Source organism: Salvelinus fontinalis, chromosome 3 (assembly GCF_029448725.1).
Source record: "Salvelinus fontinalis isolate EN_2023a chromosome 3, ASM2944872v1, whole genome shotgun sequence".
Taxonomy (NCBI): domain Eukaryota; kingdom Metazoa; phylum Chordata; class Actinopteri; order Salmoniformes; family Salmonidae; genus Salvelinus; species Salvelinus fontinalis.
The window spans coordinates 31681342-31700781 of record NC_074667.1 but is presented as its reverse complement, the minus strand read 5'-3'; the positions used below and the strand labels follow the sequence as shown (position 1 = coordinate 31700781).

General features: G+C 42.4%; 1 protein-coding gene across 4 annotated transcripts in view; it reads right to left on the bottom strand.

Moving 5' to 3' along the window:
- The window catches only part of LOC129843861 (SLIT-ROBO Rho GTPase-activating protein 3-like), a 63812-nt gene that overhangs the window by 12546 nt on the left and 31826 nt on the right, over positions 1–19440 (bottom strand). For 2 of the 4 annotated variants that reach the window (XM_055912376.1, XM_055912375.1), the window contains exons 5-12: positions 17866–18051; positions 17402–17530; positions 16523–16744; positions 13836–13937; positions 12085–12282; positions 9631–9715; positions 2019–2046; positions 486–588 (exon numbers count right to left, since the gene is read on the bottom strand). In XM_055912376.1, coding sequence (XP_055768351.1) covers positions 486–588; positions 2019–2046; positions 9631–9715; positions 12085–12282; positions 13836–13937; positions 16523–16744; positions 17402–17530; positions 17866–18051 — 1053 coding nt within the window. The remainder of the gene's footprint in view (positions 1–485; positions 589–2018; positions 2047–9630; positions 9716–12084; positions 12283–13835; positions 13938–16522; positions 16745–17401; positions 17531–17865; positions 18052–19440) is intronic. The other 2 variants (XR_008757887.1, XM_055912378.1) reach the window with 1 other exon arrangement.

Below are 19440 nucleotides of genomic sequence, written 5' to 3'. Positions count from 1 at the left end.
GTGTGTTTATTTTCATAGCCTGCTTAGTTCTGGGCCAAATGGCCCGTCGCCAAAATGTGTTTAACATCTAGAGGCCAGGGTTCAAGTGCAAAAACACGGGCAAGAATGTCAAAAGCAAACCTTATATGACCAGAGTCTGTCTACGTTCTGTACTTAAACAACCTCAAAACCCAAGATTGGTAGAATTGAGTACTCTTCTCCAGACCAGAGAGACGAACAATACCTTTCCCAACTGTCAAGCCAATGGACTGTCCTGTCCGAGAATTTCCTATAGGATTGAATAGAGGGGTCTCGGCATTTAGTCAATTTATTTAGACAGCTGTTGTGCCCAGCACAGGGCTATGAAGGAAGGGCAAGTCAGTGAGCTGAAGTGAGACAGAAAAGCAGTCAAAGACAGGACAGAGAGGTAGAACCCCCAGAACTGTTAGTAAAGACAGCTTACACACAGAGAGACCACACGGGGGCCAAATAAGGGCAGTCAGTACCTTGATGAAGGCCTCCATATTGCCATTAAAGAGTTTATGATTAAAAATGGAGCGAGGTCTAGGCTTCCGCATTCTCCCAGGTTTAGGGGGAAGAGTGGGGGGCCTGATGGTGAAGGAGGTTAAGGAGGGGGGGGGGGGGGGGGCAGATACACAAACTATGATAAAACAATAAGGACTGAAACATGTATTTTACACTGTATAGTCAGTGGGACAATGTTTTTTTTAAGATATATTCAGTGCCATATATAGTGCCATCTATATGCACTGAGTGTACAAAACATTAGGAACATCTTCCTAATATCGAGATGGACCCCCCCCCCCCCTTTGCCCTCAGAACAGCCTCAAATTGTCGGGGCAAGGACTCTACAAGGTTTCGAAAGCTTTCCACAGGGATGCTGGCCCATGTTGAATCTAATGCTTCCCATAGTTTTGTAAAATTGGCTGGAGAACCATTCTTGATCCACATGGGAAACTGTTGAGCGTGAAAAACCCAGAAACGTTGCAGTTCTTCACACACTCAAACCGGTGCAACTGGCACCTACTACCATACCCTGTTCAAAGACACTTACATAATTTGTCTTGTCCATTCACCCTCTGAATGGTACATATACACAATCCATGTCTCAATTGTCTCTTTAACCTGTCTCCTCCCCTTCATCTACACTGATTGAAGTGGATTTAATAAGTGACATCAATAAGAGATCATAGCTTTCACCTGGTCAGTCAATGTAATGGAAAGAGCAGGTGTTCCTAATGTTTTGTACACTCAGTGTGTACGTACGTACGTACATACATACATACATACATACATACATACATACATACATAGCTCTGGATAGCTTTGCATGTCCTATTCTTTCTCCTCTTCTTGCAGTACAAACCATAACATTATTTTAACACACAAGCGCAGTCACAGAGGACGTATGCTTACACTATCACCACAACTGTTTCAGCTAAACCCTTAATAACCTGACTAATGACTCTGGGCCACTTATCAAACAAATCAGGTCATAAAAACATGAAGACAGTCAAAGCACATGATTAATGACATAGAGAATGAGATTTAAATAGTGTAACAGGCATGGGAGCTGAGAGGCGATATCAAATCTTAATGTCTCTTAACTCTGGACTGCTGCGCTACTGTTCATTCTTCTCAACTCACTGATGTAAGACTAAGTCATGTCTGTGCTTAATATACAGCAGTGCTCTGTTTACCAGATGCCTGTACTATACTGTAGTGTTTAACAAGGCTCCGTATGACCACCGTAGTGACTGATGGGTGGCAGATGGTCTTACAGCCAGCTCATCTACCCATGACTGCTTCATTGTACACTCGAGTTTGCTCAGAAGTTGATTAATTAATCACCAGACAAACATCCCCTCTCCCTATTTGGAATCCCACCCCTGACTTATCAGAGAGCCTCGGGACCAAACTGCTCTTCATTTTAACACGACGTCATCTCTGCCACTTCCAGGAACACAGGAAGTGTTTGACACCCTCTTCTTCCTCCTCTTTTGAACCTCTTTTCTTACCTTGTTGTTCCATATTCAGCCCTTTCTCCTAAAATAAAGGAATGGATAAAGGGAGAGGGAGAGCAGAAGAGGGGGAGCAAGAGAGAGAGAGAGAAAATGAGTGTGTGTCTGTACGCGCTTGCGTGCATGTGTCTCTGAGAGAAAGAAGAAACAACGCATTAATGGCAAGGTTGAGTGCATTTGGAGCCAGACCTGGTTGTCTACAGAGCTGGCAGATTGGGCAGAGGGATGAGAAAACGGACACCTATTCAGACGGGCTCAACAGTGCGGGCGCCATGACCGCCTCTCTGACTCACATACAGCCAGTCAGGCAGCGGCCATTCAGTGGTCGCCCTAGAAACCATAGAGAGAGAGACGGAGGGGGCAGACCCTGCCAGCTCAGAGCAGAATGTCAATGGAAGCTAGCATATCCAGTGGCAACGGGGAGGAGGGAAGTGTGAGGAAGGCAGTGTTTTGGGGGGGACAATAGTGAAGTAACTGTGCAGTAGTAATATAACATGATGTCAGGGGTAAGCAACTAGATTCAGCCGGGGGGGGGGGGGGGGGGGGGGGGGGGATTTTTGTCGTAGCAAATGGTCGGACGGCTGGAAAATAACTATAGTCATTTGTATACTGCAAATTGACCACAACTAAGCCCAAAAATAAATTGTATTTGAAATGAACAAATTCATACCTTGATTACATTGGCATGATCACATCTCTTTTTTATTTTATTTATAGAAATACTTGGGAACAGATTTCCCTAAATTAAACAATTTTTTTGCTGAATTACTGGTGATTTTACACTTCTTGACCAAAAATAATGGGGGGGGGGGGCAAAAAATAAATCACTTACAGTCCGGTTTTGGTCATCTAGTTATCCCAGGAAACAGGGGGTTGCAACAAGGTTAAGTAACAAGAATACAAGATGACATGATATCCCATAGCATGATAACACTCTGTGATCAGGGACTCGTATTGTTGATTTCAGGGCTCGTGTGAAAAAAAGCAGCTTTTGGTCTAAACAAACAAGCACACTGTCGGTCTTCTGTCTGTCTATTTGACCAACCACAACTAAGTCCTGGAAATACTGGAGCCAGCGGTTTGGCTGCTTATGGGGTATCATATGAGCTTCTTGTAAAATTGTATTTTAAAATGCATAGTACATGGGTGATTCCTCACGAAACTGGAATTGTTTTTTTGTTTTTTTACAAAATTGTATTCATAGAAAGGTCCTTCTGAGAAAGGATTGTTGACATATATTTGATATGTGTATCTTAAAGCATAATTGAGAAATAATTCATTGAAGAAGTTCGAACATTTGTGACATTTTTACTTTACCCAAGCCTCCTATAAAGTGGAAATGACAGCGTTTAAGTGACATTAAATCTTATTAAGCGAGTACTTACATATGGTCATTTTCACGTTTTCATATATTCATAGAATGTTTGGGAATGAAATAGAGTAAGGCATTTGTGAAAGTTCTATAGCAACATACAGTGTGAAAGCGGCCATGCGTTTGGACAATTAATAGAGACACTGCAGTAAATAAAAGCCCCTGTCTTGTCCAGGACCAGACTAAGACCGGTGCGCCATAGCCAATCAGAGCTACAGTAGGCATATATGCAAATAAGCGATTTGCCGCATGGGCCTGCCATCATTCATTTTGAACTGGACTGTGTTTACAGGCAGTAGCAACAGTGGGACTTTAGATCAAACAACCATGAAAAGTAGGCTATCATATCTGCACATCAAAAACAACAAGATCAACGACTAATGCTAGCTAGATCGAGATGAGCTAAAATCGAGGGAACAGTAGATAAACCCTGTCAAACCTTTTCAGCTTGTAGTTGGCCGTCAAAATTGCACTGATAAACGATGGGGAATAGCAGCCTGCTCGCCCTTCTGCAGCTTGCCTGCCAATGCATGCTTGTCCCAACACACATTTTGACAACTGAATGGGAACTTTCCTCCCTGCCCGCCCGATGACAAAAACATTTCATTGAAAACTAAGAGATATGCTAACTGCGGTTAACAGTTCAAGTTCAGCATAGCTAGCTAGCAAAGTGATTCACATTTCTTGCTATCTAACAAAATGACACCTGCATCCAGGGCCGGCATTATGTGCGAGCCCTAGGGGACCTGGCTGCGCCCTACCGTACCTCCGTTCCAATCCAAATAAAATATTAAAATATTGGTAATTTATTGGACCAAGATGCGCGCCGACATAAAAGACGCCTCAATCTCAGATCAAGAATCCGATCGAGCGAAACAGCGTCCCTCTGTCGCCATATGTGTAGACCGTGTATCTGATGCTGTCTGGACAAAGGGAGCATGACATGTCATACTTTTTCTGGGCAGACAGCATCAGATACATGGGATACATATAGTGAGACAGAGGTGCGCTGTTTCGCTCACTAGTTTCAGAAGAGAGGAAGAGGCGAAGCGAGAGGACTCACTCTCGCGAAAATCTGTCCTGAATTTTATGGGCATAATATGCAGACCTAAGCTTGTCGCCTGCATTCCCGCCTTTGAGACAGTGACTCGCATTGTTAGGGGGGAGAGATGAGCATCTTATCATTATATACAGAGCTCTGATTTCAGCCACTAGCGAATTTAGAAAGGAAAGTTGCACAGTGCGGATGCTGGCTTCCCCTAAAGTAAATTTAAAAAATTGCCAAAATTATATAATTACTCCTGTCTAAATAAAATCATTCAAAATACTTTACCAGAGAGCTTGAGCCACAGAGGCTCATTAGCTTATTTTTTTTTTAAATAAATGGCTGTGGATTGTTTCAAAGTGCATAGGCCTACGCCTATTCGGGAAGACAGCTATTTGGGCAGCGCACGTGGCAAAAGGCCTAGCTGATTATTGAGTTGCAACTATCAGTGAAATATGTGAAGATAGTGTCTCGAGTATAATACACATTTTGAGACAAGAAGATATGGGCGTCTCTCTCCAGAATGCATGCACTCGGCTCTCCAGAATGTGCTCCGCTGTCTCCCGCCAATTCTTGCACATTCATTGTTTCATTGTGTGAATTGTTTATATTTTTCAATTCCCCATTACATATGTAACCAGTGGGCTTAGTAAATGTACCGTTAATCCCCATCATTTGGTTACATTCATTTCTTTTATTTTCAATGGTATTGTTAACAAACACACCCCCATAAAGAAAATGAGAATTAAAAACAGGTTCAGCCCCTGGTTCGACCGTGATCTTGCAGAGTTACTCCACCTCAAGAATTGCATTTGGCAAAAGGCTCGGCACACGCATACTCAGGCTGACTGGCTATCATTCAGGCAAATGAGAAATAAGTGCAGTCAGGCTATCCGGAAAGCCAAAGTTAGTTACTTTAAGAAGCAGTTCTCTCTCTGTGGGTCTAACCCCAAGAAGTTCTGGAACACGGTTAAAGACCTGGAAAATATACCCTCCTCCTCACAGCTGCCCATGTCCCTTAATGTTGATGATGTGGTTGTTACTGACAAGAAGCACATGGCTGAGCTCTTTAATCACCACTTCATTAAGTCAGGATTCCTATTTGACTCAGCCATGCCTCCTTGTCCGTCCAATAATTTCTCATCTCCCACCCCTTCTAATGCGACTATCCCTGAAGCTTCTCCCTCCTTTTCCCCTGCCCCGCTACAAAGTTTCTCCCTGCAGACAGTCACTGAGTCCAAGGTGCTAAAGGAGCACCTTAAACTTGGGTCAGATGGTTTAGACCCTTTCTTCTTTAAGGTTGCTTCCCCTTTCATCGCCAAGCCTGTCTCTCCTTTCTGGGGATGTTCCAATTGCTTGGAAGGCAGCCACAGTTCATCCTTTATTTAAAAGGGAGATCAAGCTGATCCTAACTGTTAAAAGCCTATTTCTATTTTGCCCTGTTAATTCATCAAAAGTGTTGGAAAAACTTGTCAATAATCAACTGACTGGCTTTCTTGATGTCTAAAGAATTCTCTCGGGTATGCAATCTTGTTTCCGCTCAGGTTATGGATGTGTCACTGCAAACTTAAAGGTCCTCAATGATGTCACCATTGCCCTTGATTCAAAGCAATATTGTGCTGCTATTTTTATTGACTTGGCCAAAGCTTATGATACGGTAGACCATTCAATTCTTATGGGCCGGCTAAGGAGTATTGGTGTCTCTGAGGAGACTTTGGCCTGGTTTGCGAATTAACTTCTTTGGGACAGGGGGGCAGTATTGAGTAGCTTGGATAAAAAGGTGCCCAGAGTAAACGGCCTGCTACTCAGTCCTAAAAGCAAGAATATGCATATAATTAGTAGATTTGGATAGAAAACACTCTGAAGTTTCTAAAACTGTTTGAATGATGTCTGTGAGTATAACAGAACTCAAATGGCAGGCAAAAACCTGAGAAAAAATCCAACCAGGAAGTGGGGAATCTGAGGTTTGTAGGTTTTCAACTCTTTGCCTATCCAAGATAGGTCCTGGAGTGGCCTAGCCAGTCTCCAGATCTCAACCCCATAGAAAATCTTTGGAGGGAGTTGAAAGTCTGTGTTGCCCAGCAACAGCCCCAAAACATCACTGCTCTAGAGGAGATCTGCATGGAGGAATGGGCCAAAATACCAGCAACAGTGTGTGAAAACCTTGTAAAGACTTACAGAAAACGTTTGACCTCTGTCATTGCCAACAAAGGGTATATAACAAAATATTAAGATAAACTTCTGTTATTGACCAAATACTTATTTTCCACCATAATTTGAAAATAAATTCATAAAGAATTCTACAATGTGATTTTCTGGATTTTTTTTCTCATTTTGTCTGTCATAGTTGAAGTGTACCTATGATGAAAATTACAGGCCTCTCTCATCTTTTTAAGTGGGAGAACTTGCACAATTGGTGGCTGACTAAATACTTTTTTGCCCCACTGTAAGTGAGCATAATAATGTGCTTATTTTTACTGGACTGAATCTGATGGTCAGTCTGAGAGGGAGGGAGGGAGGGAGGGAGGGAGGGAGGGAGGGAGGGAGGGAGGGTGAGGCTGCCTCTCACCCAACTCACCGTCCCTCCGCCCTCCTTCCCTCTGCTGAGAAAAGGGGACACAGTCTTCCAGCTGAAACTCAAGTCGCACTGCATTATTTCTGCCTAATGCACCAAATCATGCTGTTACTCCTATGACCAGAGAAAGTGAAATATTCCTGAATATTAAAAAGACACAAGACGCTGATAATAAAGCAACATTATTGGAACACTTTGCTATACTCATTCATTGCAGCTGCAGTACTGGTTGTAGCTTGTGGAAGTAGGGAGAACGCATATTTTATGGCTTATAAAAGTGTTAGCAGTACTGAATAATAACAAACATGATCTTGCACATAAAAACAGCAGCTCTTTGCTATATTCATTGAGTCTCTCTCTAGTCATGGAGAGTCACTCAATTGTCTCTCTCTAGTTTTGAAATCTCAGTATCAACTTTGCTGTGCGTTCAAGGCTTCTTTTTCCAGTCTATGGCTCGAGGAAAGTGTGCAGACACGGTGATCGGAGCTATCTGATTGGCCAGCGGTAGAACTATATGTGCACTTGATTTGCTCTCTGGGCCTGCCGGGAAGGTGAAGTTCTAACTTCAGACACATGAAATGGTTCAAAATGGGAACGTTTGCCTTACCTGGCGCTAGGGCTGCAGAATCAAGTGCATCTACCGCCAACAACATGAAATTAATACAAAAAACAGGAACACAAGGCTTTATGTTTTTCTTTTTTTTTACAGAAACTCTTGGTGACCGACTAGGAATGCGATCGATCGCGATCGACTGGTTGGGGACCACTGGCCTATAGGCTCTCTCTGAGTTCCAAGCGCAATTTTTTTTGCGTCCAATGGAACACGGTGTATCAATGTGTCCATATGGCAAAGGCTGGTGCTCTTGCATTAGTTGCCTTTTAACTTTTAGATTTGTATCATTTTAATTCAGATTTTTATGATTAACCACGTGAAAATCATTCTGAGAAACGAAAACGTTATTATTGAAATAAAACTGTTCTACAAAAATGCACATATAACAACAATTAGAACTGGCACGCAGATCGATAGAAATGGTCGGATACATTGTAAGCCTCTCCGAACTTGAAAGTCACAAGCTGCCTATGGTCTTAATGGTTGTTTATTATTTTAAAAAACGGGCCCGCCTATAGAAATGAAATGCCCGTCCAATTGATTAGTTCTGGTGCCGGCACTGCCTTCATCTCTAGCTTTAGCCAGAGAAAAATGATATGCTGGGGAAAGTCGACCACACACCCACTCGTCCAATGACATAACAGCAGTTGGTTAGCTAACTAACGTTAGGCTCTGTGCTCTTAGCTTGCCAAATAAATAGCTACATAAATAGATAAGCTAGCATATTAGCCACGTTGTGATCATTCCCCTTGCTAGTCTGATTGTATTGGCATTCCCAGCCTCAGTTAGCTACATTCGTTCATTTTGATTTAGTCATTGAAACTGAAACAGTACATACTGAATTGCTGGAGGAAGCCAACAATATACAAGGCCATCTGTAATTTACAACTAGACAGCAATATTTGTTGGACTTCCAAGAATTAGCAGAAATCCCACTCTGGAACTTTGATATGCCCGTAGAGTATATTATGTTCAACAACATATTGAAAAATGTGCCACATCCAAAATGTTTGAGGCTAAAACTTTTATTTCGGCTCTGTACCACAGCATTTTGGATTTGAGATCAAATGTTTCATATGAAGCGACAGTACAGAATTTCACCTTTTCTTTGAGGGTATTTTCATACACATCTGTTTCACCGTTTAGAAATGAAATTGTCCCCCAACTTAAAAGGTAGTATCCCATAAGTATTTGGACAAATTCCGATATATGTTTATTAAAGTAGTCAAAAGTTTAGTATTTGGTCCAATATTCCTAGCACGCAATGACTACATCAAGCTTGTGACTCCACACACCTGTTGGATGCATTTGCAGTTCGTTGGGGTTGTGTTTCAGATTATGTTGTGACCAATATAAATAATTTGTAAATAACATATTGTGCATTTAATATGGATACTACCATGATTATGAATAATCATGACTGAATCGTTAATAATGATGAGTAAGAAAGTTAGAGGCATAAATATCATAAACCACCCCTCCCCCCCCCTCTCTCCCAATAAAATGCAAACCTCTCATGTTATTGGTAATGGTGAAAAGTTAGCATGTCACTCATAATTATTAACGATTCAATTCATTATCATATAATTGAACTTGTCCAAATACTTATGACACCTTCAAATGGGGGAACAAGATACATAAAGTGCTTTCATTTCTAAACGGTAAAACATATGTATGAACATACCCTCAAAGAAAAGGTGACATTCTGTACTGTTGCCTCATATTAAACATTTAATCTCAAATCCAAAATGCTGGAGTATAGTCCAAAATGTAAAGTTTTAGCTCACTGTCCAAATAAATACGTAGGGGAGTGTATACAATATGGGTTCTTACTGGTAGCTGATTTCAGTTAAGTTTATTTCAGAAAACAACAATGTTTGAACCATAAGAAGACTACAATTGGCAAGCTGCTGCTAGTGCTTTAAAGGGGCAGTGAAGACCCAATGAACGGCATTGTGATCCAGAAGTGGCAAAACAACTGTGTAACATGAGAGTTGTCCTCACCTTCTCCTAGCGTCTGCTTCAGTAGATCATGCTTGGCCTGTAGTTTCACTATGAGGTTGCTGCCATTCAGGTACTCTTTCAATTTCTATACAGGCAGACAGAGACAGTCAGAGAGACAGAGAATGCAAAGAGAGAGAGATCATTTTACAATGTGTAATATATGACATTTAGCGGACACTTTTATCCAAAGCAATTTATAGTAAGTAGTACAGTGAGTGAATTAATGTTTAATATGTACTCCTTGCAGGAATTGAACCTTGGCAATCCTAGCTAATGCCACACTCTTACAAACTGAGCCACACAGGACCACACTTGCGACTGTAAGCTACAGTCAGTACTGCATTACAGCAAAAGGTTAATTTCATAATTCATTTGCATGACTTGTATCAGCAAAGCCTGATGATAATACCAGTCAAATGAATTCACAACCAGATTGCCTGTCTGAATTCCACAGGGCATAATGCTGCATAATGATGAACACTGGAGAAAGCCACTAAACTTGAATAGCATAAGTACTCTAATATCAGTATGTAATTCATTAATAAAAATGAAAAAAGCATTTCTAATGCATTGTAAGTTGTGTTAATACAATAATAATAAGGTATGACACTATTATACTTTTTGTAAAGTGAATTACAGTACACTTATGTGATCCTTTTGGGAATTGAACCCAAGATGACAATGTCCTGGGGCCAAGCTGGGCTGAGCCAGGACCTCTATACCAGGTGGTGTCAGAGGAAGATGTACATTTTTTTCTACGAATTCTGCCTTCAAAGCCATAGACTGTTCACTTTGCTACCGCACAGCAAGTGGTACCGATGCACCAAGTCTGGAACCAACAGGACCCTGAACAGCTTCTACCACCAAGCCATAAGACTGCTAAACAAGACTTCTAAATAGCTAATCAAAATGGCTACCTGCTGCTACTGGCCATTGACCCTTTTTTGTACTAAACCTCCTGCACTTGCTCTATGCACACACACTGGACTCTACCCACACACTCCCACATACCTACATTGACACCCCAACACACACTACATATGCCCATGCACACATAACATGCGCACACATGCATATTAACTGCACACACACATTCATACAAACCCACACACACACTGCTGCTATTGTCTAGTATCTATCCTCTTGCCTAGTCACTTGAACCCTACTTATACACCGAGTGTACAAAACATTAGCAACACCTTCCTAATATTCAGAACAGCCTTGGGGTATGGACTCTACAAGGTGTCGAAAGCATTCCACAGGGAACCTCTGTCCTAGTCTCAAATCTCTGGAAGACTGAAACAGGTTTCCCTCAAGAATTTCCCTGTATTTAGCGCCATCCATCATTCTTTCAATTCTGACCAGTTTCCCAGTCCCTGCCGATGAAAAACATCCCCACAGCATGGGATGGTGTTCTCGGGGTGATGCAAGGTGTTGGGTTTGCGCCAGACATAGGGTTTTCCTTGATGGCTAAAAAGCTCAATTTTAGTCTTATCTGACCAGAGTACCTTCTTCCATATGTTTGGGGAGTCCCCCCCCCACCAAAAGTGTTTGCTTATTTTTTCTTGAAGAAATTGCTTTTTTCTGGACACTCTTCCGTAAAGCCCAGCTCTGTGGAGTATACGGCTTAAAGTGGTCCTATGGACAGATACTCCAATCTCCGCTGTGGAGCTTTGCAGCTCCTTCAGGGTTATCGTTGGTCTCTTTGTTGCTTAATGCCCTCCTTGCCTGGTCCATGAGTTCTGGTGGGCGGCCCACTCTTGGCAGGTTTATGGTGGTGCCATATTCTTTCCATGTTTTAATAATGGATTTAATGGTGCTCCGTGGGACGTTCAAAGTTTATGATATTTTTTTTTATAACCCAACCCTGGTCTGTACTTCTCCACAACTTTGTCCCTGACCTGTTTGGAGAGCTCCTTGGTCTTCATGGTGCCGCTTGCTTGGTATTGCCCATTGCTTAGTGGTGTTGCAGACTCTGAGGCCTTTCAGAACAGGTGTATATATACTGAGATCATGTGACAGATCATGTGACAAACAGATTGCACACAGATGGACTTTATATAACTAATTATGTGACTTTGGAAGGTAATTGGTTGCTTCAGATCTTATTTAGGGGAAAAGGGGGTGAATACATATGCATGCAGCACATTTCCGTTGTAATTTTTATTTTTATTTCTTGAAACAAGTTATTTTTTTCATTTCACTTCACCAATTTGGACTATTTTATGCATGTCCATTACATGAAATCCAAATAAAAATCTATTTAAATTACAGGTTGTAATGCAACAAAATACGAAAAACGCCAAGAGGGATAAAAACTTTTGCAAGGTACTGTACCAGGAAGCATTCATACAAATGAGAAAAAAAACATTTCTAATGCTTTGTAAGCGTGGTTAGTTGTCAAAGCCAATCCCAGTGAAGTCTTAAGTCAAGTGACTTATCAGAGCCACTCACAGTGAAGTAGAAGCCCTCCGTCTCCTGCTGGTTGGCTCGTCTCTTAGCAACGTTGACCTTGCTCATGTAGGAGTCGGACGAGGCAGACTTGACCGACTCAGTGGATTGGCTGTGCTGGAAAGCCTCAGACACATCAAAGTCCTCGACCGTCAGCATGTCCTGCAGCGTCTGCATGGTGGCATCCAGAGTCTTTCTTACCTAAGAAATACAAAAAGGGAAGAGTCATTATTAAACTGTATCACAACATCAATATTCACAGTGTTTTCCTTCCACACAATGAGACTTCAATTGTAATTGTATAATGCTCTTAAATCTGTATGGGACTGTATCAACAGTGGACTAATGAAACAAATACCAAAAGATAGTTTTTGAGTCGATTTTTCCTTTAAGAGCAAAATGTCAAATTAAAGAACAAAATGTCCCACATCTACACTAGTATGACTTCTGCAGACACCCTCTTGATCACAGTACTACATCCTACAACCGCTTGCATAATATATCATGTAAAGTTCAGTCAGCCCGGTAGGGGACATGTTTTCTGGTGTGAGTGTGTGACCGTGTGAAGATAATTAGGAAGATAACTGGTGTTCTGTCTGTGTGAGAGGGAGAGGAACTGAGCAGAGGGAGCACTTCCATATTCATAGGAGATAAGCTGAACGCATAGCACAAATATGGTGACCTTTACACACATCTGTCTGAATCACTGCAGCAGCATGAAGGAAGCAGGCAGGCAGACAGGCAGGCAGGCTCTGTAGCTGGAGGCCTGGATGCAGTGCTAGCTGCTAGGGCCTGGCTGCCTGCCTGGTTTGGTGGGCGATGGGGAAGAGATGGAAGATGAGAGTCAACCCTAGGGCCACACCTTCGTCAGTTTAGAAGATGTATTGTGCATGACCGCTGCTTGGGTAACAGTCCTCATACAGTAGGGGCTCCCCTACCCGCTTGTTAGATGAGAGGCAATCCCAGGGGCTACACTTTGCTTGTGAGAGAGAGGGTGTGTGTGAATGCATTATTGTGTGTGTGAATGTTTGTGAGAGGGAGGGACTGTGTGTGTGTGTGTGTGCGCACGCACGCGCATAATTATAGTGTGAGTAGGAAAACGCCTTCAGCCGACATGAACATGGTCAACAGTACAGTAATGCAGTCAGTGTGTGGTTCACCAGAGCTGCTGGGGTCATCTGTTGGCCCTGAGTGGATATAAGCCTGTCGGTTTGAGTATTCATGATGTGCATCTAAACATGAGTCACAAATTTTGCCTATAGCCCTCTGCCTAGATGGATTTCTGAAGAGACAAGAAAAGACTGACAGTATATCAGTTTTAACATAGTGAATGTTTCCATATCCTGTATGCATGTTTTTCCCTAAAAAGTTCAGCAGGGCACAACTTGTGTAACACACAATAGTATAGGTATTGGATGAAGCTCAATGTTAAATTCAAATCTCCCTACTATCATACCTAAGCCAATATGATAACAGTGACCATTGGACTTCATTTTTTGGGGGATTGACTAGGTTTGTAGGTTTAACATTTAAAAAACATAGATATGTATAATTTATCGTTCTCACGTGCTCATTTCTGTATATTAAGAACCAACGATGTGGTACCTTTTTGTAACATTCTCTGACATGTACAATAAGGACAATACTCATGACATTCCTTTCTACAATGTTCCACAATTTTTACCTACTGAACATGGCCCAGGTGGTAAGTTTACTGACTCTGACCATGTGACTATGTTAGGGTTAGAGCTCACCTCCTCGTTCTCTATCTTGAGCGTGCCCAGGCGGGACTGGAGCTGGTGGTGACGCATCAGGAGCTCTGTCTGCACCGGCTGCTGGGCACTCACCTGACACACCTGGTGAGGATTGATTAGATTAGATGGATGGGTGGATACTGTAGATAGAGATCAGGCTTTCAGTTAAGAACATGTGGCGCCGGACAACGTGATTTAAAGATTTAAATTTACTGGCCATTTGAGAAATATACCGGACCCATATGCATTGGGTTCGTAACCCATTAGGGCGTCTACCCCCGGTGCTCAGAATGACAGAAATAACATTTACATTGTTGGGTTCTGAGAATAGGAAATATACTTTTTCACTTCACTGAGAGAGAGAGGGTAGTGTATAACGTTTACATTATGCCAGGATATGTTATTGTTAGCCATCTGGGATCCTATGGGAGGGAAACTCTGGGAGGAGAAGAGAGACAGTCTGGTGCCAGTCACCATGACAGCCTTGAGTTGGTGAGGAGTGAGCACTTTGGGGTAGAGGTCAGGTCAGAAGAAGTGAGGAAGAACAGATATTACTAAGGTTCTGTATTGGTTGTTCAGATGGGTAGGAGGAGACACAGGATAGGAGAAAGAGTTAAATAATAGTGCTTGAGTGAATATGTTTTCATCGATTCAGCTGTTCGTTCCTTTGGGAAGAATAAACTTGGTTTAAGCTTTCACAGTGTCCGTTGAGTTATTACTCTAATAATCAGAACCTAACAACATTATGGTAATTCATTTGAACAGAACATGCAACTCCTGCAATAAAGCAGCCAATAAAACATAATTTTCAAACATTTGCCTAAATGCAATTTGCGGGAAAACACAATTCTAAACAGTGCACCTGATGCCAGCAGTATATGACAGAGATGAAAATCTCCTTAGAAAGAGGGGGGCTCTAAAGATGCAACAACTAGGACGGGTTGCTACTATTTGGCTTCTGGACAACAAAAGAAAGTTGATATTAAAACGAATAGAACGGGAGAGAAATGGCATATGAGGAAGTCTTTTCATGGGCAGTGCGCGTGGCAAAAGGCCTAGTTGATTATTGAGTTGCGGCTGTCAGTGAAAAACATCTCAAATATATGTGAAGATGTGTATATTTTTAAATGTTGAGACAAGGGAGGAAAATAGACTATAGGTGTGTCTCCCTCCAGAATGCACTCGGCTGTCTCCCACCAATTATTTTGCACATTCATTGTTTTAATTGCCCTTTGATTGTTTATTACGATCCATTCCCATTACATACTGTACGTCACCAGTAGTAAATGTACTGTTAATCCCAGTCATTTGGTTGCATAAAGTTCTGTTAACGCATTGTAATACTAATTAGGCCTACAGTCATTTACCATTCTCATTCTCAGAGTGGAAACGCTGTTTGCAGAATTCACAACCTGCTACACTTGTGAGAAACAAGTTTAGGTTAATTTCATAACTATCATTTATGAGTTTAGCCATTTTTTTTTTATTGTCTTTTGTTTGGAGTGCTCCGTGTGAGCAATGAGCATGGGTCTGGTTTCTCTGTCTTGTTAATGTTGAGGGAGCACGCATAGAAGTAGCCTACCTGGCCTGCTGTGCACAAATGTAGTAAAGTGCCCATTTGAGGATGTTTTCTGCTTGTCTTAACTCACCATATCCAACACTAATAAGCTGAGCTTTTCAGTCATTTTTTCTTCACCCCACACAGTAAGAGTAAGTCAATGAAGTCTTGTTTTTTTTATAAAAAAATTTACATCTTTAAAAAAAATATATTTTACCGTTATTTTACCAGGTAAGTTGACTGAGAACACGTTCTCATTTGCAGCAACGACCTGGGGAATAGTTACAGGGGAGAGGAGGGGGATGAATGAGCCAATTGTAAACTGGGGATTATTAGGTGACCATGATGGTGTGAGGGCCAGATTGGGAATTTAGCCAGGACACCGGGGTTAACACCCCTACTCTTACGATAAGTGCCATGGGATCTTTAATGACCTCAGAGAGTCAGGACACCCGTTTAACGTCCCATCCGAAAGACGGCACCCTACACAGGGAAGTGTCACTGCCCTGGGGCATTGGGATATTTTTTTTTTTAGACCAGAGGAAAGAGTGCCTCCTACTGGCCCTCCAACACCACTTCCAGCAGCATCTGGACTCCCATCCAGGGACTAACCAGGACCAACCCTGCTTAGCTTCAGAAGCAAGCCAGCAGTGGTATGCAGGGTGGTATGCTGCTGGCATCTTTGCAAATGATAGCCTAATAGTTCCTATTTGAAAATTATTTCCAGCAATCTCCTCCTCAATAATAACCAAGCCTCGGTGTGAAAGAGGAAAATACCATGATCTGATGATGCCATATATCCAGTGGAAAAGTCATAAAATACCTTTCCCTTGCACAAAAACAGCTGTCTGACCCACGCTCACTGGCATGGGAAACCTTGAAGGCCTGGAATAGGTTAGTTGATACAATGTTGCAAAGTTCACTAGAGACAGCTTCAGGCCAGACCCAGTTGATTGATTTGATACAATGTTGCACTTGAAACCTCAAGTCAAGACAGACAAAGGGAGGCAGAGAGGCTGAGTAGAGAGAAAATCTGCTTGAAAGAACCAGAATTTTCAGCAGTATATTTTCAAACCTGGCATTGCTGTTACAATCACGCCTCCAATCACACACCCTCCGCCTCCCTCACCTCATCGCCCATGTGTGGCTGGTAGTCGAAGCGTGTGGGCGGGCAGAAGATCTGACTGTGCACGTCCATGACCCTGTGTTTGTCCCCTCTGACATCCATGGCATCCACGGCCCCCTCCAGCTGGTCCAGCCCCTCGTGGCGGGACGTCTCCAGGCTGTACTCTGCAGACAGGTAGGTCCTCAGGGTCCGCGCCAGGCTGGCATGATAGCCCATGTCACAGCACTGTGGGGAGGCATGGACAACACAACACACAGTCATTACCATAGAAATAACTAACCCTTCCCCAGGTCACAGACAGGGAAAATACACAGTCATTATGACAGCAATAACCATAAACCTCACCCAGGTTGAGATGAGTAGGAAAAATGCCCAGTCATTAAAGTCACATTCTTGTTTTTTTCCATCTAGAACCTGACAACCGTTCCTCAAATGTCTACTAAATATGTACACCAAATACAGTCATTACCATAGACTTAGAACTACAATGGAAATGTCTGTTCTAGTAATTATATTTCTATGGTTACCACCATTGGGAAGCACATAATGTTAGTTCCAAACCAATGGGGAGAGATACTGTGTCACAAGATGCTATTATGCGTCCATTTATCAAACCATCTATTACTGTATCAATTATTCATTATTCATTAATCCATTGCAATCAATAAAATGCTAACTTCAAACAAAATAGGAGATACTGTGTCAGGTGCTACTCTGCTTCAATCCATCAAACTACTGTATCTATTATTTATTGCAATCAATAGAACCCTAACTTTGAATAAAATACCCTGTATTACAAGATGCCACTGGGCTTTTGTGTATCAAATGGATTCTACCATTCTCATGTTGTTGTAATCAGCATGTCCTGTACCACCCACTCACATCTATCATGTCAGAGACATCGTGGATGTAATATTTGGCCACCAGAGCATTGGTCGCGGCCAGGTTCAACAAATAGTCGTTCCGGGCTTTAATGCACTTCAGCTTGTTTTCAGAGTATTTGGCTTGTCTCTGGGAGAAGAGAGAGAGGGAGACAGAGAGACAAATATCAGTAAACCATAGAGGATCTCTCTCTAAAAGGATTCTTATACCAAGGGTGTAAAACATTTTGTTCCATCTATGGAAGTCTAATCTGATCAAAATAATTTACACGGGACACATGAAACAAGAGGTCCAGTCTTACCACGGCAACAAAACCAGTTAACGTTTCTGGTCATTAGTGTATACATTAACTGATGAAATGTCAGACGCTAATGCATCCAAGTCCTCAGAGCTTTTACAGACAATTGGGAGAACACACACACACACACACACACACACACACACACACTCAGCCCAAGCCACACCTTCTCCTTCATCTTCTCCATCTTCTTGACGGAGCTGCGTCGCTGTGGGCGGTCGTCATGGCGCAAGAGGCTGGTGTTGACCTCATTGGCCTTGCCAATCTGTTTCTCTTCCTGTTTCTCTGCCTCCTTCAGCTTGCTCTCGGCGCTGACGCTCTCGGTGTGATACATGTGGTAGGTCTTCATCACCTACCCGGGGACAGGAGGACGACAAGGGTTAGAGCGGTGTGTCTGTGTGAACATTAAAACAGGACATTGTACAGAACATTAAAAATCAACTACATGTACACTAAGTTCACGTCAAGGCTCTTGGTCTGGACGTTGACATTGGTCATGAGACTAACTCGACGGAGTAACGAGGCAACACACTAAAACTCACGATAAGCGTGTAACAGACGCTGTCGATGGGAGATTGGTTAGACGTGCATATCTAAAGTTAGGATTCAGCATACTAATCCGCGTGTCCTGTAAACTGAACGAGAACACAGAAAGACAGCTACTGTCAAATCTGTTAAGGATTTGTGACCGAGGGCTACAATTAGGTTACTTCTGTTCTGTTTCTCTCCCCTCACACACTACAAACTCACCCTCTCTCTTACACGTCTCCTAGCAACTCTGATTGAGGTAATCGATGTGAGGAGAGTGCAAGTGAAACCAGCAGGAAGATTGTCGTAGCCAAGTTACAGAGATCTTTTTCTCGAGCTGAGTCACAGAGAACCTTTCCTCGTTCCTCTGGCTGCTGCTGGGTGTGAAACAAGAGAGGAGCCTTTGGTTCTGACTTGAAGTCAGATCAAGCTGGAGCTGTGTTGAAGCCAAGCTGGCTCTCACATTGTGCATTATGCATCAACACTGTACATAAAACATGTACAAGTATGTACAAGTACTAGCTATTAACTATGTCACCGATGTACAGATGATAAAAAGCAAAATCAATGAAAATCGGCATCATTATGATGTATGTCATGCAGAATCATTCCTCATGCGGCCATTTAGTGCATTTAAAGCCCAGGCATTTTCAATTGGTTGCATGCTTGCTGCTGCACAGTGTGGTCGTGTTATTTTACCAATGCTCACTGGCCTGCCTACAACACTTAAATATCTATCTGAGGGATGTGAATGGACAGACACTGCATGTGTCGTCACTAGTCAGTCACAGCCATTCTATATCCATTTCAACACAGTGTTCCAACCAAAACAAACGAACAGGATCAACATTCTAATACAATTGATATAATGCCAGCCTCTGTAACGTGGCTGCTGGTTTAGCTGTCTGGCTGGTGGACAATGTCATTCTCTACATATTGATTGTAATCCAGGACTCTGGCTAAACAGCCGATAGAGTCCATACTGTCTGTGTTACAGAGCGATGCCCTGGCATTTCAGAAACAGGCATCACATTTCACAAATGAGTGCCTTCCTGTCACAAACACACACACAGATATACACACACATTCACGCATGCACAAGCACACACATCAAGTCACACAACGTCAGGAAGACAAAGGAGCTGATCGTGGACTACCCGAAAGCCATAAGACTGTTGAACAGTTAATTAAACACCTACCTACATGTACATTG